This window comes from Dermochelys coriacea, chromosome 1 (assembly GCF_009764565.3).
Source record: "Dermochelys coriacea isolate rDerCor1 chromosome 1, rDerCor1.pri.v4, whole genome shotgun sequence".
Taxonomy (NCBI): domain Eukaryota; kingdom Metazoa; phylum Chordata; order Testudines; family Dermochelyidae; genus Dermochelys; species Dermochelys coriacea.
In genome coordinates, this window is record NC_050068.2 from 6,421,150 (window position 1) to 6,442,898 (window position 21,749).

The window sequence follows — 21,749 nt, forward strand, 5'->3', positions numbered from 1 at the left end:
CTCTTCGCAGACCGCTGGCAGTCCACAGACGGCTATGAGTGCCCATCGGCGGGGGAGCACACACGCCGACTGCAGGGGGAGGGCTGCAGGGGAGCCAGGTGGTCTCGCCTGGCCCTGGAGTGGAGGGATCTTTGGGCAGGAAAGGCAGCAGTGTGTTTCTCTGGCAGAGGATTTGCGATCTCCTCACCAGCTCTTACCCTAGACTCCAGGGGGTAGCAGGTCTTCATGTGGGGGGGACACACCCGGTTGCGCTGCTGCAACTCAGCAATGCGGTTCCAATCGTCCAGCTGATCCGGCTCATCCTGACAGGTGCCCAGATAGAAGCTGCTGCGGCCTAAAAACCAGGACAGGGGGCAGAGGTGGGAGCATTAGCGCATCTGAGCTGAAAGACCCACTGGGAGACCCCACCAGGACCACACTAACTTCACAGCAGGGGAGCGCCATCGCACAGACTACCGGGAGAGCTCTCCACTCCCAGCTCTGCTGGTGCATTCTGATCCTGCCCCGCACAGCCCCTGCACCCTTCTGCACCCCCCCACCCAGACTAGACTCCCCCAGGCAGAGGCTCAAATGGATAAACGTGCTCCGTAGCCAAGGAAGAGGCTGCCTGCCTCATTCACTGCACTGACCCCACCCCCTGCCCCCCAGGCCATGAACTCACTGAGGCTGGCACTGCTGCCCGCCTGAGAGCGCCTCAAGGAGCTGCGGGTGGCCGGCCGGTAGCCGGGTAGGCTGAGCAGTGCAGGGTTGCCCAGGTTCTCCTCGGGGGAGGCAGCTCCCAGCCCAGCGAGGGATTCCTGAGAGCGGAGGCTGGTGACAGAGCGGGTGGAGGCAGCCGAGCGCAGCCTGCTCCTGGTGGGGTTCTGGTGGGCCTGGGCCGACTGCACACTGTAGAAGGACGCGTTGGCGCTGTCTGGTTCCTCTGCCTGTTTCTGACGTGTTAGAACACAAAGCAGATAAGCTTCCTCGAGCCCTCCCCAGAAGCAGAGCCCCCTCAACGTGGGTGGGTGGGCAAAGCTCGAGACAGCCTGCATCAGCCCCCCAGCATGGGCCTGCCATGGACCCAGCTGCCTCCCTTGCCTCTGGTGGGCACGGGGAGAGATCAGGGGGGTGTGGGAAGAGGAACAGACAAACCACTCCATCCCCTCCTCTCAGTACAAGGGAGGGCTCCGCACTCAGATAGCTCCTCTGCGGCTGACCACAGGGCTATGATTCAAGGGCCCCCGCTCTGTAAAGAGGCCAAGAGCAGCTCAGGGTTGGACTTATCCAAGCCTGGAGGGATGAGGGCCAGATACCTGGGTTGGCCTCTGGAGCCAAGAGGTCTGAGGAGCTCCCATGCTAACATGCCATAGGCCTCCTGCCTCAGCAGATGTCCCACTTCCCCTCTGATGTTGCTAGCTGGAAGAGTGAGGGCGTGATGAAGCAGAAGCATCTTCAGATGCACCTGTCCCCAGCACAGCTCTGAGCCCTCACTCCACCGGGCTCGGAGGGCCCTGCCCCCCTCCCCTTGCCAAGGACCCAGGGTTACTTTCGTCATGGTGATGTTGATGATCTGCGTGGTGCGCCGGCGAGCCGAACGGGTCTTGCAGCCTGAGTCAATGGACAGGTCGCCCAGGGAGCCAATGCTGCTCTCCAGTTTGGACTGCGTGCGGGCGGGGATAGGGGTGAAATAGAGGCTCTCCAGAGACTCAACTTTACGAGGCAGCCGCTGGGATGTGAGCGATTCCACGCTGCCCGGCATGGCCGAGATTTCCAACTGGGATCGGCTAGGCTTCCTGCTGAGACAAGGTAAAGGTGAATACAGCATGTCATGGTGTCCTGTTCGCTCAGAGCACAAGCTAGGCATGGACACCTGACCTGCATTTACCAGGCTGGCTGAGAAATGCTTGCCCAGGGATTGAACTTGCAGAGCTGGGCAGGAAGGGTCCCAGATGAAGGATATTGCCTTTAACTCCCTCCCGCATTGGAGGCCCTGGGAACTTCAGAGCCTGGGCCCAGCTATTTTCGGCTGCCCTAGGGTAGGGGAAAGAGGTACCTGGTGGAGTTGAGTGGCAGCATCTCATCCCCACTCAGGTCCAGGCTGTCTGTGCTGACGTCAGCCAGGTTCTGACGGAAGGTCTCCCGGCTCTTCAGCGTATCCGTAGCCACCTGGAACCTGCCAAGCTCCCTTAACTGGCGATCTGCAAACTCCACCTGGTGGGGAGGAATGTCATGGTGAGGCAGGCTGCACTACCCGGGTGAAGCTGGGGGACCAAGGGCCGGCCAAGAGTCGGATTGGACACGCAGCACACGTGCAATAGAAACCCACTTCTGCTCCAGGAAAGGGCTCAGGAGAGGTGGCAAGAAACCTGGGGAACAGAGCCTGACTCAAGGGGAAAGGAGGATCTTGTTAAAAGCAACGGGCTGGGTCTCAAAGGGTCTGGGTTGCATTTCCAGCTCAGGGTGATCTCAGGGAAAATCACTTCTCCTCTGTAGCTCAGTCCCCCCCCCGCCCGCCAAATCTTCCCCCTCTCAGTCATGAGGCTTAATTCACTAGTTTGTGAAGTGCTTTGAGCTCTTCAGCTGAGCAGCTGGAGGGTTACTGCATTATGGTCTCCCGCTGCATGCGCAGGTTCTTGTGTGATGCCATGCCCTGCCTTGTGCAGCAGTAGGGCCACCGCTAACGGCCCTCCATCAGCCTGGCCCTCTTTGCTGTCACTTCCCCACCCTCAGCAACGTTAGCTGGGCCAGCTGATCACTCCTGGGTGATGGCTGCAACAGCTCTGCAGCAGAGAGGATTCTCTAGCAGAGTGGGGAAGTTAGTGAAGACCGTAGACAGCTGTTGCTTGAGAAGCAGGGTGAAGATGGAAGCTGGGCAGCCACAGTACCCCAACAAAACACTCCATCACCGTTAAAACCCCGGCTCCCTGCTGAGCCAACGCCTTGGGTAACAAGCATGTTTGTTTCCCGGCTCGTCCTGTAGGGTAGTATAAAGCACCATCCACCTCTCCCCGCCCCAGTGACAGACGGGCTCCAAGTCTGCTTCCAACCTTTCTAAACTGGGGTGCTTGTAAGGGTGGACTGAAGAGAGCCAGATCTCTGACACCCCCCCCCCAACAAGGTGCAGCATCCCCGTACCTGCGCCTCCAAGCTGCGGACCTGGCTGGTCAGGTTCCTGCAGCTGAGCTCTGACTCCTTGGCCTGCAGGATGGATTGCTGCAGCTCCTTGGCCAGCCGCTCCGACTCAGCCTTGAGCTCGGCATTCTCCTTCTGCAGCTGCTCCATCCCCTTCAGCTTCTCCGCCAGGTCTTGGTTCTGCTGCTTCTTTGCGTCATAGTAAGTTTTTGCCTTCTCCACCTGGGAGGAGAGGAAACAGTCAAGCCACCGCCGCCTTCCAGCGTCCATGGGAAATGATAATGGACCCCTATGGAGGGAGCCAGCTGTCCATACCTGCACTTTGTAGTGCTCTGCAGCCTTCTCTTTCTGGGCCAGCTGCTCCTGCAGCTCAGATATCTTCACCTGCTGGCGATCAGCCTCTGCCTGGAGTTCCCCTTCCCGCACCTGCGGAGCCAGCGGGAGATGGGAAGAGAAAGAGTTTAATGTAGCCCAACTGCTTCTAAGTCACCCCCATGAAGGGTTCAGCCTAGGCACCACCTGCATTATGGAGACAGCTCTTTGGCCCTGCTTCCGAAGAGGGGGGAGCCGCTGCTTCCTGAGGAGGATACTGAGGGACTCTGGGCACCAGCAGCACAATCCAAAGTCCCCGATCGGCCTCTGCGCACCTCCAGAGAAGGTTGACAGCTGATGCAGCCCATTGGCACTCACGTTCCTCCCCTTGGAAGACTGGCTGCCATGGCAGTGAATTTTTACAGGGCAGATGTAGCCAAAATGAAGCTCCTGCAGCTGTCCCAAGCATCTACCCTCATCTGTGTTGTGGGGGGCAGCCCACAAAGCACCGGTCCCCTGTATTCCACCTGCAGCAGAGTTGTCAGCTAGATGGCACATTACAGGCGTTTTACTAGAGCAGTCTGTGGTCACCCCCTCTCTATCATACCCAAGCTCAGTGCAGCCCTTGGGGGTCCCAGCAAGCCCCCCAATGTGGCCTGGAGTCAGGCAGGTTGGTCCCCAAGATTAAACACTGCCCTGGCCATGCAGTCCTCCTCCCACCTATGCCACGTTACCTTCACTTTCTCCTGCTGGGATCGGGTAGCTTTTTCGTTCTGGGCCAGCTTTTTATTCAGCTCCTCCACCTAGCAGGGAACAGGAGAGTGGTTACACCAGCCGCTTGGAGCCTTCCCTCTAAAGGCAGCACCATCCCTTCAGATGTCCAGGATTCCCCTCCTTGCCACAGTGCGCCAATGCACTTCCCACAAGCCCATGGACTGTAGCGCCTCTGGACAGCTGAGCCTTAATGCCCAGGGAAAGCATATGCCAACGCACCTAGCAATGGAAACCCTCATTGTGCGAGCTTTGAGGAGACCTAGGGTCCTGCTAGATCTTGAAAGAGGAGGAAAGCAGAGGGTGTGGCTAGTGCTACCACCTCTATTCCTTAGTCCTGACCTCCCTGATCGCCTGTCACAGAACAGCTCCAGGGATAACCAGCGTTCTGAGACATGCTCAGCACTGGCCATCATGTGGACATATTCCTTCAACAAATCCCCCCTGGAGGAACGTTTCAGGGGCATTGCTTTAGTCCCAGACCCCAAGTCCTTTACAGATGTGCATTCCCACCCTTTCCCCAGCAGAGGCAGTAGAGCCACCCTCAGAACCTAGCACAGACACTCCTCGCAACCCCGGTGCAGGTCTCCACAACCCCAACACTGGTTAGTGGCTTCTCCAAGCTGACAGCTCACACCTGGCTTAAGTTAGTCTTTCATGGAAAAAGGGTTTTCTTTATGCAGGCAGGCAGAGCAGCTATATGCTAGAAGCAAACAAGGTCTCTTAAGCCAAGACAATTAGGGGCATGAGGAAACCCGTGCAAAGGAACAAAGGCATTAGATGCAAGAAAAAAAAAAAACAAAAAAAAACAGGCGATGACCCCCTGAGCACCCCATGTGGCAGTAAGCTCCAGCGCTTGTCTCCATTGCCAACTGTTTGCTGTCCAAGCACCAACAGGAGGGGATGATGCAAGGCCATTTTAATCACCGGAACAATTTACTAAAGGTCATGGTGGAGTCTCCATCACTGACCATTTTAAAATCAAGATCAACACTTGAATGTTTTTCTGAGAGATCTGCTCTACGAATTATTGGGGGGCAGGTCTCTGGCCTGTGTTACACAGACTGGGTGATCACAGTGGTCCCTTCTGGCCTTGGAATCCAAGAGTTCTCCTCCTTGCATTTGTCTTGAACCCAAATCAATGGGGTTTTTTTTGGGTGTCTTGTGGATTATCAGGGGAAATGAGCCACGTGGAGATGTTCTCCGAGGTGCTGGTATTGGAGGAAAGCTGCATCTGGTTTGCACAGCACCGTGCTGAGAGATCCCAAGTCAAGAAGGGGCTGAAGAGGCTAAGACTTGGCACAAACATCAAGGTAACTTGCATGACCCCAACAGAGGGAGCCCAGCATCATCAGCAGCTGTTAACATCTATAGATTGGTTTGGATATTGGGGATGAGCACGCTTGGCCACTGCATTCTACAAGAAGCAGCCCTCTGGGACGTGTAGGGTTGGTTCTCCCAGCCTGTGGCTTCTTAGCAGGGGAGGGTGCGTGGCCCTGTAGCAAGTGGGGCCAGAGCAGTCCAGAGGATAAGGGCCAAGGATCCAGACCCAGCCCTGTCTCCCAGCAGCCAGAGACCCTCCTCTATGAAACAGACGCCTAATGGCCATGCAATCCCTTAGCATGCAACATATAAGCACTCAAGCAAGGTATGCAGGGCTGGCGGTGCAATTCTACCCGGAAAAGTGACCAAGATGGCACCATGGGAGGGGCTTCATGTTTGTCTCCTCATGTTCTTTCCTACATGCCACGCTGCAACCCGCCCCGGGGCAGGAGAGCCACGCTGCGATCTTTTCCTGCTCACACATCAGCGCCAGGACTACATGCTCTACAGGCTCATAGCCTGCCCCAAGTTACACCTCTGCCCTCGATAGGCCTAAAGCTCAGTAACAGCTCTGCGGTGGTGCACACGGAGGTACGGACTCCAGCTCCCTCGCTCATAGCGTGCTGACAGGTAGAGGTGACCGCAGCGCTGATGCTGCACACAGAGCAGGACGGGGCATTTGTAGTCACTTTTCAGAGCAGATCTGCGCTAAGGCCTCATGCGGGAGATGCTCTCAGAGCCCCACCTCCAGCCAGCGCCCGACTGAGCAGTTTGGATTCATTTGGCGTGTACGATCCACGTCTTGGCCTCACTGCTTGGGAGAGCAGAAAGGGGTGGGAGCACCATGGAGTTGATGCCCAGCCTGCAGAAAGGGAGCAGCCAGAGCAGGACACGGAGAGTCCCAGTACTCCTTAGAGGGTTGCTGGGGGTGGAGAACACCCACTCGGATGCCTGGCTGCTCGGTTCAGATCGCAGCGCAGCCCATGGCTGTTACTGGGGCAGGGAAGGGAAGAGGAGGGAACGAAAGACAGGCTGACCTGTGCACAGTGCCGTTCCCTCCAGCGTTTTAGGCTGTGACATGGGTAGGTTTTGGTGAGAGATTTCATGGCCTGGGTCCTCCCCCCGAGGAGTGAACGTGCAGCTCAGGGGAGGGCAGTCCACTGAAGCAAACCAGTGTCCGTGGCTCATTCTCTGGGAAGGCCCAGAGTCCCCAGTGCAAACAGTTAACAGGAGACTGCGGCTGTGGCGGGAAGCAGCAGTAGCTAGAGTCATGCACTGTCACCGTTTAAGCAGCCAGCACTTCGCATGCGTTACCTGCTTAGCTTGTTCTTTCCGAAATACCTCTAGCTGCTCCACCTGTACAATGGGGCGAGCAACGAAGACACAAGTGAACACACCAGAAAGACCACCTGCGACAAAGACCATCCCACCTGCTAAAACTCTACAAGGGGGATCTCAGGCAGGATTTACACTGCGCGCCTCTCCTTGGTGACTTGGTGCTATGGCAAAGGGGTGGTTGGCCCCTGGAGCTCAAGAGGGGTGCCAGTCTGTTCTCTCTCCAGATCCCAACCAGCCTGTGTCGTGCAGAAGGTCAGCCTAGCTCATCCCAGCAGCGCTGCTGGCCCTACGGATCAGGTTGAGGGGACTAGCCTCTCTCTGCGATCTTCATGGCTGCTTTGCTGTGCCAATGGCCCCATCCCTCTGAAATCACGTCCATGTGCAACTGGTTCAGCAGGAACTTAAGCGCTTTGACCTATCGCACAGCTGAGCTGACCAGCTGCAGGGACAGATTAACTCTCGGGAGCAGAGATGCTGCTTTCCAGGCCAGCGTCACCAGCCAAGCTGGCCACGTAGTGGAATTAGCTGGCCAGGTCAACCACCTTTCAAAGGACTTGCCCAGCAGGCGCCAGTGGGCTGTTCGTGGTGGCCAGCAAGGCTTAGGGGGCACCGTTCGCTGCAGGTCTGGAGAAACTTGCTTCCTTTCTCCACTCCCAACTGGCAGCCCTGACACCCTCGGGTAGCACTTCGCTGGGGGGGCGGGGGTACAGTTGGCCTTTAACAGCAGACCCCAAAGCTCTCTGACAGAGTCCTACCCAGGGCAGCTTCATGTCCAAACTGCTGGAGTCCTAGTAGGCGAGTCAGGACTTTCCCTTCCCTTCTCAGTCACTAGCCTTCTCCCTTCCTGCCATCAGCCCAGGCAAGCCCAAGCCAAGCAGAACGCGTAGCGGGTGCCCTACCTGAGCCATCAGCTTCTGCCTCTCTTCCTGGAACTTTTGCCTCTCCTCGAGGACCCTGACTTTGGCATTCTCGTACTTGTTGGTCATGGCCTCCAGCTTCTTAACTGCGTCTTCAGCCTCTCGCTGGCTCCCAGCCACCAGTTTCTCAGACTCCACCTTGAGGGCCTCCATCTCCTGGCTGTGCTTCTCCTTCACCTGGCTGAGCTCGGCATCAAACTTCTGCCGCCCTTGGCTGGATTGCTCACTGAGCACTTGGTTCTCCTCCATCAGCTGGGTGTTGGCCCGCTGGAGCACGGCGAGCCGCTCTGCAGAGCTGGCATTCTCCCCCTGCAGCCTCTGCACGGTGCTGTCTTGTTCGGAGAGCCTCTCCTTGAGGGAGAGGAGCTCTGCCAGTTCCAGCTTGGCTCTGGCAAGCTCCGCCTCCAGAGCACTGGCTGCTTTCTGCCTCTGCTCCAGCTCCTTGCAGTGTTTGCTTTCCAGGGAGGACTGCTCAGCTTGCTGCTGCTGGTAGAGGCGTTTCACTGGCATCAGCTCCCCGACCAAGGCTTGGGCATTCGTGAGCTCTAGCTGCAGAGAGGACAAGAGCTGTTCCTTCTGGAAGCATTTCTCCTGCCAGGCCTTCACCTCTTGGCGGAGCTCCTCCTGGCATTCGCCTTGGGTGCTCAGTTCCCTCTTCAGGGCCTCTATGGACATCCTCTGCTTCTCTGTCTCCTCCTGGTAGGCCTGCACTTCGGCCTTCATCCGAGCGCATCTCTCTGCTGCTCGAGAAGCGGCAGTGGCCATCTCAGTCTGGAGCATCCGCAGCCTCTCCTCCAGCTTCTTGCTCTTTTCCGACTCCGCCATGATCAGGCGCTTCAGCTCCTTGCTCTCTCCCTCCTTCTCCAAGACCTGCAGGTGGAGAATGGACACTTCCTGCTCCAGGCTGCCAATCAGGCTGTTTTTCCTCTCCACTTCCTGACAGCACTGGGACATTTGTTCCTTCCAGCTGTCCTCCAACTTGCCCTTCTCTTGAACTGAAGAGCGTAGAGACGCCAGCTCCTTCTCTGCTGTGGCAATGGAGTCTTTACTCTGGGCCAGCTCTCCCCCCTTATCCAAGAGCTCTTTCTTCAGTGTCTCTATGGTGCCGTCTTGCCCAGCCTGTGCCAACCTAGAGACTTCCAGGAGTTTCTCCAGCTCCAACACCTTCTGCTTCTGCTGCGTCACCTCTCTCCTCAGGGCCTCCAGCTGGGCTTCCTGATGCTCTGAAGTGGCTGCTTTAGTTTGAGCTGCTGCTTTCTCCAGGCTGGCAATGGTGTCTCGCTGCTCCCTGCACTTCTGCTCCAGTTTCTCCATTTCAGAGTGGAGCATCTCACTCTCCTTCAGCTTCTCCTGGTAGAGATCTTGGCTGGAGCTGGATTCCCGCTCCGTGTGTCTGATCTTCTCCTCCAAGCTTTTGAGAGACATCTCCTTGGAGTACACAATGGACTTGATGCTGTCAATCTCGGCTTCTCGGGTCCTGGCAACCTCCAGGAAGCCCTGCAGCTCATTTTCCATCTTGGCCGCCCGCTCCTTCAGTGCCTCCACAGAGGCAAGCTCCCCTTTCAACTTGACAACAGTCTTTTGAAGGTCTCTCAACTCCTCATTACGGGAGACGTTTTTCAAACGGAGCTCGTCCAGCTCCCCTTCCTTCTCCTCGATCAATTCCAGGGACCTGGCCAGCTCCTGCTGGTGAGCAGAACGCTCGGCCCTTTGCTCAGTGATGGAGTTCTGCAGCTGGACTTCCAGCTCTGCCTTGCTGGCTTTCTCCGCTGCGAGGTCTGCCTTGGCTTGCTCCATCTCCCATGTCAGATGCTTCATCTCCGTGTCTCGAAGAGCTAGCTCCTGTTTCTGCTTCTGCAGGGTTTCTTCCAGCCTGGCGTTCAGCAGCTTAACCTCACCAGACAGTTTCTCCACTTCTAGTTCTCTCTCCTTCAGGACCAGCGCTGCTCTGGAGAGATCAGACTCTGTAGCTGTTAGCTCCTCACGCTTCTGTTCTCCAAGACGCTTCACCGTAGCTTCAAGCTCTGTTGTCTTGAGCCTTTCATCGGACAATTCCTTGGTGACAACCTTGAGTGCCTCAGCTGCCTTCTGTGCATCCATCTCCAGCCGAGCTAGGCGCTGGGCTGCTTCCTGCTGGGACACTGCTGTCTTCTCCTGCAGAGAGGAGAGATCGTCCCTGAGTTTTAGCTCCACGCTCTCCTTCTTCTTGACCTCGGTGAGGGCATTGGAGAGCTCAGTCTGAAGCAGTGCCAGCCTCTCTTCTTGCTCTGTGGTCAGGCACTTCATCTGCGCCACCAGCTCCGCCACTTTGCCCTGCTCCACCTGAAGCTGCTGGCAGGCTTGTTTGTGATCTCCACTTAGAGCTTTTATTGTCTCCTCCAGCCTCTCACGCTCTCCTTCACCCCCTTTAGCGGCCGAAGACATTTCTGCCAGCTGGCGTTGCAGCCTCTCTGTTTTTGCCCTGTATTCGTCTCCCAGCTGCTGCACCTGCAGCTTGAGCGCTTGTCTCTTAGCTTGCTCCTCGCCCACCTCCTGCATAGCCTGATCTCGGTGCTCTGCCAGCTTCTGCATTTGGGACTCCAGCTCAGTTATCCTTTTAAGATTCCCTTCAAGGGTCTCTGAAGCTCTCCTCTTCTCATCCTCCAAGATCCCCTCTGTGTTCCGGACGGACTCTTCCATGGACAGGAGCCGCTCTTGGAGCTGGGCGTTTTCCTTGGCCAGCCTCTCCTTGTCTGAGAATTTCTGCTGACCTTCTTTCAGCTTGTTCTCCAGTTCTCGGAGCTGGGCTCTCAGTGACTCAGCAGCTGCTGCTTGGACCTCGCCCTGCGAGCACTGGGCAGTGAGTTCAAGGACTCTGGCATCCAGCTCTTGGACCCTCTGGCTCAGTTCAACTTTTTCCCTCTGTATCTCTATGGCAGAGGCCTGACTAGCATCTCTAGCTTTCTCCAAAATTTGCAGCTGAGCGGTCAGGGCTGCCAGTTCCGCTTCCTGTTCCTGCTGGAATTCCTGTAGCTGCCGCAGGGCAGACTCCTTTTCCTGCATGGCCTTCGCATGCTCTTCTCTCAAAGATGCCAGGTGTCTGGCTTTCCCTTTGCTTGTAGCTTCCATCTGCTGGGTGAACTGCACCAGCTTCTCCTCGCTGTGCTTCAGGGTATCACTGAGCTGGTCCACTTGCAGGCTCAGTCCTTGGATGGTCTCCCTGGAGGATTGCTCTTGCTTCTGGAGATCTTCGACCAGCTGTCCCTTCTGAATCCTCTCCTCCTCCACCTGCTGGTGAAGAGTCACCAGCTCCTGGTCCCTCTGGAGGAGGAACCCGTTTAGTTTAGCAATCTCTGTGGTGAGTGTGTTTACCTGGGCAGACAGGCGCTCCTCCTGCACTCTGGAGTCCTGTTCCAGCTTCTCTTTAGCCAGGTGGAGCTCCGAGGCTGAGCTCTGGAGGTTGGCAATGAGGCCCATGAGCTGAAGTTTCTCCTCTTCAAAGCAGCTCCGTTCGGACTGAAGATCTGCCTCACGGAGGCCCTTCTCCTCTTCCAGCTGCAGGATTGTGGCTTGGAGCTCCATCCCTTTAGCAGAGAGGCTGGCCACTTCCTGCTTTAAGTCTTCTAGCTGATGAGAGAAAGGAAACACTCATCAGTGGTATTCCACAACCATTCAGGAGATCTAGACATTTCTGCCCCACAGAGAGCTGCTAGCTCTTCCTTCCCCCCCAGCAGCAGCACATTCCTGGCGAACCCAACGCTGGCTCCTGTGCGTTTTTAGCTCTCCCACCATTGCCACGCTCCAGAGCGAAAGCTGCCTTTACTGAGCTGAGACCTCCTCCAGCACCGCCATTATAGGTTAACAAGAGACTACCACAGCTAGCAAGCGCATCGGGGCCACCCTCTGAAATACGTACTATGCAGAAAGGGATCGTGCTTGGGAATCTCTCACCCTCAGAACGCCCATTACCATGCCAGGCAGCAGGAGAGAACTGTAGCTTAGCCATCTTTATCCTCTGTATCCTTAGCCATCTGTATACTCCCTCCATAACCAGGAATGCCTCACTCTTCTACCACTCCCCCTGCCCAGCTGGGAGAAAGATGTCCCTGCCAATGCTGCTTGGTAAGTCAGAAGAGCTGTCAGTTGTTTCTGAGCTGGGAAATGGAGAATCACTCTCAAAGGGACTGGGGCTCTCCTCGGCATGCAAGCGTTCAGCTCTTTAGTTTCTTGCTGCTATGCTAGCAAGCTGGCTGCAGACACCCTTTAAACAAGGGGCTGGTTATGAATCACACAGATTTAGGCAGGGCTTCCTGTGCTCTGCTTTCCTCAATAGATCAGGGTATTTTTCTGAAGTCCTCTGCCCTTGCTTCCACTGTAGCTCCTCCTTTGACTTGAGCAAGAAGCCATACCTTCAGGATGTCCCCCATAACCTCTCCTTTCTCCTGCGTGGCACTCTCCCCCAGCTTTGTCAGCTGGTCTTCCAGCAGAGAGATCTTCCCCTGCAGAATCTCCATCTTCTCTTCCAAGCATTTCTGGGGAACAAGACACAAAAGAATGAGGAAGGTGGCAAAAGTGGGAGGGGAACAAACAATCATAGAAATGTGGGACTGGAAGGGACCTTGAGAAGGTCATATAGTCTACCCCCATGTCCAGAGGCAGGACCAAGTAAACCTGGAACATCCCTGACAGGTGTTTGTCTAACCTGTTCTTACAAACCTCCAGTGATGGAGGTTCCACAACCTCCCTTAGAAGCCTATTGCAGAACTCAACTCCTCTGAGAGTTATGAAGATTTTTTCTAAGCTCTAACCTAACTCTCCCTTGCTGCAGACCAAGCCTTGTCCTATCTTCAGTGGACATGCAGAACAATTGATCACTGTCCTCTTTATAAAAGCCCTTAATATACCAAGACTTATCAGGTCCCCTCTCAGTTAAGTTCTCAAGTCCAGATTTTTTTAACCTTTCCTAATAGGTTGGGTTTTCTCAAGTCTCTGATCATTTTTGGTGCTTCTTTGGTCTCTTGGTCTCCACCTGCAGCAGCTAAAGTCTCACCCTAACTGATAAAATGCCAAGGCTCCTCTTCCCACTGCTGGATTCCAGAGCCCCACCCCCTCCACGCTCTGTACTGCGGACATCTTTTCTCAGAAGGATAGAACGGACTCTTAGCTAACGCTACGCACAACTGTGTGTTGGTATTACTGCTGATCCACCCAAAGCACTCCTCCCTTAGAGACAGACAAGCTGCCTCCACACTATTCCTTAGCCCAGAGGGCACAAGCTTGGTAACCAAGTTTGGAGTGCTGGATCCCTATTACCCACCCCAGTAGGACTCCTGATGTAGAAGAGTTGCCTGGTTCTGTTGGGCGTACCGCACAACATTCCCTACCTTCTCGTGGAGGGCGGTGTGGAGCTCGGTCTCCAGGTGGGCTTGTTTCTCCCCCGACTCCATCAGCGCCGCGTTGTGTTCCTCGGAGAGCTCGTTCAAAGCTTCTTGAAGCTGCATCAAGTGGCTGGCAAACTCCCGCAGCTGTACCAAAATGAAACACGCCCAAACACCGCCTGGTTATCAAGTGCCCGCAGAGCAGGCTGTTCAGCTCAGCCTTCCTTTACACGAGAGCCTTGTGCTCAGCAGCACACAGGGGATTATTTCCCATAGTCTGTATGCCCCGTCACTGTTGTATCCAGCAGCCTTGCACACATTCGTTTATTCTCTCAATCCCACTGAGCGGGAGATTGTAGTAGTAGGATTTTATGTTTGTATTTTGTATAATTTAGAATGAAAAATAAAAAACTGAGATAATAATGTAGCATGTATTAAATGTATTCATGTATGATTTGCCTATATCCTGTCAGCCACCCTTTTTGAATAGCAGAAAGGAACGGCCTAATACGCCATTGGTAGAGATGCAGCAGCCAGAATTTCTTTTTGTCTGGACCGATTTCCAGGCCGTAACAGACCTTTGAGGGTCACCGTTTTGTTGTAGGTTTAGCATTTTAAAACAAGTAAAAGAATGCCATGATTGTTTTCTTTTGCATTGCAACTTGATGTTCCTGTTCAAAATGTTCTGGGTAAATTAATTCTGTTTTGTGTGTGAATAAGAAATGCGTGTGTTAAAAAATAAGCGCGAAGGCCATCGCCGAGCCAGGTCTAGGAAGGAACGGGAGATAGATGCAAGGGCGCCAGGAGGTTGCAACACGCCCCTATTGAGATTTCAGAGGAGGGCAAATTGATGACTCTGAAAATGAGACAGGCACCTATCAATGGGGACAAGATAGCTGTGATCAAAACCAGCCTGGGGTAACTCCCTGAGGAACTTAATAAAAGAACAAGATAAAGAATGAGAAGGACAATTTAAGAAAACAAGCACTTGTCAAACAACTATTGATGACAGCTTGACGGTGCAGAACTCATGGGTCCCAAGGAAGGAAAATCACTATAGAAACAGGGTGCCTTGCCATGAAACTTTGGGTTCATCCTGCCAAGACTTCCCTGGAGCATCGTGTTGTGACCGACAGAACCTGGCTCCTCCCTACCCGGGATCAACCTAGCTGGCCACTAGATTGATCCGGACTCTGGACTGGTAACTATAACATCGACTGGCGGGACAATGCGTGTGTGTGGTTTGATTGAATGCATATGATAATCATATCTTCACTAAATGTGGCATGTTGCCTTTTCCCTTGAAAAAGATCCCATGTGCTTCTTATAAGCATAAGATTTTTGGTGGAGAATTGCAAAAGGGGGAAGACATGCGCTGAGATTGTTGAACATACAGCTAAATATTGCTAAAGGGTATACCATACGTATAAAGTGATCAATCATTCAGGTGTGCATATCCCCGCTCGCAGAAGTGCCAGGCAATAGGGTGAGCATTAGAGTCCTTGTTCCGACCCGTCTGTCAGGGAAAACTATACAAATAAGATATATACAAACTATCTAGGTATAACCCCCTGTCATAGAGGTGCCGGGCCATAAGGGGGAGAATTAGAGTCTTCACTCCTACCCATCTTTCGGGGGAAAAATTATATAGGTGAATATACCCTCGGTTGTAGCAGGATCAAGCCCAAAAGGTAAAGGCTTAGCATTTCCCCCTCCTGCTCTGTCAGGCAGAGTTTTTAGTGGGTATAGACTTTCATGTTTTGTAAGTCCCAGCATGAGCGTGGGCACACAAAAAAAAGTTATAAAGGTAAAAGAAATGCATAAAGAAATATGTTTAGGTGAAAAGAGTCCCCTAAAAACAAAGCTCAAAAAGAGCAGAAAAAATTGACATTCATACAGGAAATGACTCCTTTTAAGACAATTTTGCAAAAGTTTGGGCGCAGCCCATGGAATGAACAAGCATTAGCCGATGTCCATACAATAGCTGGTTTGGAAGATAGATTGGCAAAATATCTGTTGGTCTACAGGCCATCCACCCCAATAAAGAGAGACTCGGGTGCAATCTGGCTATTGTGGGAAGCATGCAATAAGGCTTTCCTTCACTTGGCTAGCTGCCAGGGAAATGCATGATAAACTCAAAAAGAAAAGGAGTACTTGTGGCCCCTTAGAGACTAACTAATAAATTTGTTAGTCTCCAAGGTGCCACGGGTACTCCTTTTCTTTTTGCGAATACAGACTAACACGGCTGCTACTCTGAAACCTGTCATGACCCCACTGGGGTCCAAAGCCAGTTAGACATTCTCAAAAATACCCTAAAATAAGTTAAAATAAAAGAAAGGGAATTATCTAAACAAACAAAAAAACCAAGCACAACAAGATCAGTATTAGCCACAGTTTACAGACCGGGAATGGAGGTGTAGGATAGTTTAAATCATTCAGGAAGCGGGTGGCAGAATTGGTAACTCTCTTGAATCCCAGTCCAGCGCTTTATCACCACCAGTTGGCCCACGTTCTTCCCCAAAAGCATCATTACTGAGGGGTCAGCTGAATGCAACCTACGTTGCCAACCTTTCCTTACTAACAGGAACGTTTTATAAAAAGAACCTGAATGGCAAAGCATCCAGTACCAGCAGATTCAAATGAAGTATGGCAAATTTACTCTCAAACGGACATCACTGTCAGGGCAAGGTCAAGCCAAAACACAGGCCAGGTATAAAACTAGCCATTATAAATGCAGCTACAGTACAGGTGCAATGCGCGCTGCTACCCCATGCTCTGACTGCAATGGTTTGTACTGTTACTGCGGGGAAGAAGGGGTGCCCCATACCTTGAATGAGAGGTCCCCATTCTCCTCGGAGAGCTGGCTGATTTTTCGGTCCATCTGGCCTTTTTCAGTCTTCAGGTCCTGACATTGCTTTAGGGCCTCGTGCAAACGCAGGATCAAGCTGCGGGAGAGAAGATGGCATTACAGTGTCTGCCTAGCAGAAGAGAGACTTGAGAGAGGAGCTGGGAATCTGCTCTCAAAGAGAGAATCATCATAATCCTCCTGAGGACGCTGAAAACTTGGCACATCCTGTATTCTCTTGGCACCTCAATGTCACAATAAAAGGTCAGAACCTGGTTAGTTCCTGTCTCCCAGCCCCATAGCCAGACTTTGACAGCCAAGTCTAGAATGGAGATGGGACTAAGCAAAAGTCAATGTTCAGACCTCCATGAAACATATCATGTCTACTCTGAAGGGGAAGCTTAGAGGCTGCTGCAGGATTCCCACTGGTAGATACCCCAGCAGGGATCACCCTTTCCAGGCTGAAGCAGGACAGATTTCTCCGTTACTTCCTCAGCCTAAATGTACCATTGCAGAGTGAGCAGCATCTGCCAGGACTTGAGAGATAAGGCAGCATGCCATGGAGTTTGGGAACACAGTCACTAGCCTTATCTCCCTCTCTCTGGTCACGCCGGACGGATGGTGCATGCCCCACAAAGGGAGAGGGTGCTGTTCATGGAACCGAGTTTCACTCCCTAGAGACAGAACTGGGGTAAGTCAACACCAATTTACGCCCGCTGAGGAGCTGATGCATAATCTTTTGAGGACCAGTTTTCTGGCAGGACAGGAAGACAACAGTAGTCTTGGGGTTTGGTGAGGACCCAGGTCCTCCCCACAGATTCAGCATGAGTCTGATTACAGCACATGTATGCATGGGTGCTCATGAATGGTCCAAGGAACAGACACACTAAAAATACATCCGATGAAGCGAGCTGTAGCTCACGAAAGCTTATGCTCAAATAAATTTGTTGGTCTCTAAGGTGCCACAAGTCCTCCTTTTCTTTTTGTGGATACAGACTAACACGGCTGCTACTCAAACTAAAAATACACAGTGGCAGAGATCCACCTACTCCCTGGTATCTGCCATAGCAGGGGGTGCAGAGTAGGGCGTCGGGTGGCGTTTTCTAATCACTCTTGGCTCATGCATTACATAAAGGATAGGCAGCACCTATCTGAGGGACCCACAAGCCCTGGACACCAACCTAGCAGGAGCCCTAGTAGAAAGAAGCTACTTCGGAGGAGTTACCTTTCATTCTTTTCCTGCAGCTCTTCCAGCTGCTTTGGCTCCAACTGATCAGCAGCTTGTCTCTCATTGAGAAGAGTTAGGCGGTCTATCCGTTGCTGCATCATGGTGATTTGAGTCTCTGGGGAAGAGGAAGAGAAGCAGCTGTTACTAGCCGGTTGGAAGCCTAAACGACAAGCACCGATCATACCAGCAGGAGACTCAGGATGGGGATGCCCCAAGCGTGGCCTGCAGCTGCTACTTGACTCCCTTATCCAGAAGGAGTCAGATTACGCGCATGGCTATGCTGGAGCAGCTTTTTGTTGCTGGTAACATAGCGAAGGGAACCATCATCATCAATCATCATCATCATCATCATCATCATCCAGAGCCCACGTAGCCAACGGGGAAAGCTGTCAAGATATTGAGCTCATTTCAAATACAGACGATGCAGTGTCACCTATTTGCTCTGGTCAGAGCTTGGAGGGGGAGAACCTGCATGTGACCGCTGGATCCCTTGGAACCAACTGGCAGAGGGTTTTTACAGGGATCCCCTGGGTCAGATATATGCATAACAGTGCACCAAAGGGTGGCATGTGAGGTCTCTATGGATAATATTTAAGGAGTTATGGATCTAGACTGAAAAGTATGTTCTTAAATCCTGGCCACCAGGCAGGTGATAAACCTCAGACAGGTTTTTTTCAGGTAGGAGGCAACAAATGCTTCTCTCTGTGTCTGGCCACATGCATACAGTATGTCTTATAATGGAGACCTGTTTGCATACTAAGCCAGATACTGGTTGAAAGATTGCAAATCCTACAAGAAAAAAAAAAAAAAAAAAAAAGATCAGCGAATGTCATGCTGTTTGTGACAAAAAACAAAGGGCTGTTAGGGTATATCAGGGAATGCAAGGAGACACAGGATCCTCTACTTAGGAGGCAAATTGTTAGTGTGTTTGCTTCAGGAAAAGGGAGTCACAGCCAGCCAGGCTGTACAACACTGCAAGGATTTGGGGATGAGCTATATTTGATTAATGCTAAGGATATCTTGTTTATGAAGTCTAAGCTCTAGAATGCGTGTTATGATTTATTTTATACGTAATCATTTGCTTCCAGTACTTCTCTTTGCTATTGGCTTGAATCTCCGTGCTTTGTTAAAACAAATTTATACTCGATTTCACTAGAAACCAAGTGCATTGTATTAAGTGGAGTGGTGATCAGAAGTGCACTTTGGAAGCAGCGAACCTGTAAATACCGTGAGTATATAGTGGAACAAGGGCTGGGGAAACGCTCAGAGGGCTCGAGTGTGCCTCTCGCTACCCTGCAAAGTGACAGCAGGGCCTGCAACACCTAGATAATGCTAGTGTTGCCTGTGGTCAGTGGAGCTGAAAAGCTTGACCCACAGCAGGCACAGACAGGCTTCCTCACGCGAAGGGCAGGTGGTAACAGACCTCGCAAGGCTGGGTACCCTCGGGAAGTGTCACACAAAGTCCTCTCCAATACGTGCCTGCTCCACTGGCCGTACTGACTGTCTGCATAGGCAAGTTCAATGGGCTCCTGACAAACAGCCAGCACTACTGAGGGCCTGCTCCTGGAACAGACAGTGCAGCCGCCATGTACAGAAAAGGACTGGGTAGCCCTCTAGGGCTCCCTTCCAACACTGGAGAGCAGAGATGCCCAAGACTTGCAAGCCTTCAGCCTCCAAACAAGACAGATCCATGGCATAACACCGTGGGCTTGGCGGTACTTGCAGCAGGAAAAGGGTGCTCCAATATACACTGTCAGTCAGATCCCCCCCGATTCTGCAGATTACACCGATAGCTACTGACCCTTCTCTGTGATGAGTTTGCGGTTCTCGGTCAGTTCCAGCTCCAATTCATCCCGGTTTTCCCTCTCGTCTGCCAGCTGCTTCTTCAGCCGTCTCAGCTGGAACTGCGGGGTCTGCATGATGTCGCCCATGGGGGAGGCGGGCGAGCCAGGAAGGAAGCTGTAAAGAAAGCACCAGCCATACAACACATGATACCACAGGCCAGAGAAGGTGGAGCAGTCACCTCACGCTTACTCCTTAGCACAGGGGTGGGCAAATTTTTTGGCCTGAGGGCCACTTTGGCGTTGCAAAACTGTACAGAGGGCCAGGTAGGAAAGGCTGTACCTCCCCAAACAGCCTGCCCGCCCCCCGACTTCCCACCCCGACTGCCCCCCTCAGAACCTCCAACCCCCCCTGCTCCTTGTCCCCTGACCACCCCCTCCTGGGACACCACCCCCATCCAGCCCCCCCCCACTCCCTGTCCCCTATCCACACCCCCGACCCCTGACAGCCCCCCCGGGACTCCCACACCTATCCAACGCCCCCTGTTCCCTGTCTGCCCCCCCTGCCCCTTATCTAAACACCCCCACCTCCTTACCATGCCGCTCAGAGCAGCAGGACTGGCAGCCTGGCTGGAGCCAACCATGCCGCACTCGCTGCGCGGCCAGAGCGGTGGGCCAGAGCACGCTGGCAGCGCAGCGAGGTGAGGCTGCGGGGGAAAGGGGACAGCAGGGGAGGGGCCAGGGGCTAGCCTCCCCAGCCGGGAGCTCATGGGCCGGGCCGGATATTGCCCGCGGGCCGTAGTTTGCCCACCTCTGCCTTATCAGAATCTCAGACCTGTTATGGTAACAATGGCTATCACAGTGACCACTTTGTACTGTACACCAGTGTGAAAAGGAGGACCCCTATTTCAATCCCACTCACTGAACGGGGCTCAGGCCTGGGGCGTGTGCAGAAATACCTTCCAGTCCAGGACAAGTCCCTTCCATATCCCTTTATACTGCAGTCAGAGTCACCAGGGTGAGAGAGATTTTAGCTTAGTTCTTGCTGGGCTGTCTCTGATCTTCGCTGCTCTCCCAACCTTTCACAAGATGCTGCAGACTGGCCTTTGCCATGGGGGCAGGCTGATCAGACTCTCAGAACTTGCTGCTTCAGGGGGATGTGCTTTGTTCACTGGCTATCAGCGACAGGACACCGGGCTAAACGGACCAGTGGTTTGAGCTGATCTGGCAATGACTGTGTTCCAAGGCCCACCTCTCGGGAAGGAGTTTTTAATCTGCCGAGCACCCTGCCCTAGGGCCCCAGGACACCGTTAAAGCTGGGCTACCCCCGTGAAAGCCAGCCTCCCCAGGAAGGCGGAGAACATACTTGTTCATGCTGGATGAGGAGGCGATCTTCTGCAGCTCCAGGAAGCGCACCTCTCGCTTGTGCTGGCGGGAGAACACGGGAGACTGATCCTCAGAGCTTGTGCTGGAAATGCTGGAGGATGAAAGCGGCACTGGGGAGAGCAAACATGAGACCCTGAGCTGCCGGCTGTAGTGCCAGAGGGGATGGCTTCGAAGCATAAAGCCTCCGGTTTCAAATACCTACATTTCTAGGAACCACAGGTCAGCCCAGCCTTTCATCCTTCCAAACAGGTTACTGTGGGGTTTCCAGATAAGGCCTTAAACCCCTCCTCCCCACGTGGTCTTGTCGCTCTACATGGGAATCCAAGAGTAAGGGGTTTGCCCTGCTTGCTTTGGTGGCTGAGGCAAAACGTCCCCTTCCCCCACTGCTGTGCTGTGGGCATCCCACCTAGTTACCTCCCCAGAGGTTGCTGCCTTTTAGATGCACGGTATGTTGTGCTGTTTGCGAAATGGTTGGGATCCACCAGAACGTGAGGTGGCTGTGCAGACGGAGTCGTGACTGTGCACGGCAGACCCTGCCATCTCAGGGCTCCGTCTTGCATCACGGGCTTGCATCAGAACCATTTGGAGAAGTCTGCACTGCGGCTACTTCACTCTTGAACTGCAGCAGCTAGTCAGTTTCAGCACATCAGGTTTTATCCTGCTAGAAAACATTTCCCATACTGACTAGAAGCAACAGTGAGCTGTAGCTCACGAAAGCTTATGCTCAAATAAATTTGTTAGTCTCTAAGGTGCCACAAGTACTCCTTTTCTTTTTGCGAATACAGACTAACACGGCTGCTACTCTGAAACCTAGTATTAACATAGGGGGTTACAATCGGGGAGGAACGTGCCAAAGGCTTGGGGCATTCAGGAACGGTTCTCGCTGCTATCATCATCAAGGCCAATCACTTTCTATCAACCTTCAGACTTAGTGAGGCTCTGGAGATATGCCAGCATGGTGTTGACATTACGTCCAATGACTACTGCCCCTACCCAGGGCTTGGCTGCTTATTAAGGTTTGGTGCCAGCAATGCATGCTATTTTATGTTACGTGACTCCATCCAAGCCAGCCGGAATGATTCATTGCTTTTAACCCTTCGTACACAAAGCACTCACCTTTCTTCTGCAGGAAGAGCTCCAGGTTCTCATTCAGGCTCTCTTCATTGTCAAGCACAAACTTGAGGATGGTCGCCAGCTCAGCCTGAGACACAGACCCATCAGTGTTAGAAAATATGCTGTGGCTGCAGCCCCTGTCCTCAAAAGGAGCAGCTGTTGCTTAGCGACTGTGCAAGCACTGGGAAGGCAGTTCAGTAGGATGTCAGCTCCCCATACCCCTATCTGTTGTGCTGGGAAAGGGAAGTATTGGGGAGCTGACAC

At 53.3% G+C, this 21,749-nt stretch overlaps 1 protein-coding gene across 13 annotated transcripts in view; it reads right to left on the reverse strand.

Annotated features, from left to right (window-relative positions):
- NUMA1 (nuclear mitotic apparatus protein 1) overlaps positions 1-21,749 on the reverse strand; it is a 66,180-nt gene that overhangs the window by 7,193 nt on the left and 37,238 nt on the right. For 4 of the 13 annotated variants that reach the window (XM_038390378.2, XM_043503989.1, XM_038390386.2 and 1 more), the window contains 16 exons: positions 21,489-21,573; positions 20,353-20,482; positions 19,007-19,164; positions 17,203-17,320; positions 15,960-16,077; positions 13,139-13,279; positions 12,164-12,286; positions 7,758-11,381; positions 6,835-6,876; positions 4,161-4,229; positions 3,430-3,540; positions 3,118-3,336; positions 2,036-2,193; positions 1,529-1,778; positions 662-932; positions 198-334 (listed from right to left, as the gene is read on the reverse strand). In XM_038390378.2, coding sequence (XP_038246306.1) covers positions 198-334; positions 662-932; positions 1,529-1,778; positions 2,036-2,193; positions 3,118-3,336; positions 3,430-3,540; positions 4,161-4,229; positions 6,835-6,876; positions 7,758-11,381; positions 12,164-12,286; positions 13,139-13,279; positions 15,960-16,077; positions 17,203-17,320; positions 19,007-19,164; positions 20,353-20,482; positions 21,489-21,573 — 5,754 coding nt within the window. Of the gene's footprint in view, positions 1-197; positions 335-661; positions 933-989; positions 1,779-2,035; positions 2,194-3,117; positions 3,337-3,429; positions 3,541-4,160; positions 4,230-6,834; positions 6,877-7,757; positions 11,382-12,163; positions 12,287-13,138; positions 13,280-15,959; positions 16,078-17,202; positions 17,321-19,006; positions 19,165-20,352; positions 20,483-21,488; positions 21,574-21,749 lie in introns of those variants that run through there. The other 9 variants (XM_038390430.2, XM_043503993.1, XM_043503992.1 and 6 more) reach the window with 6 other exon arrangements.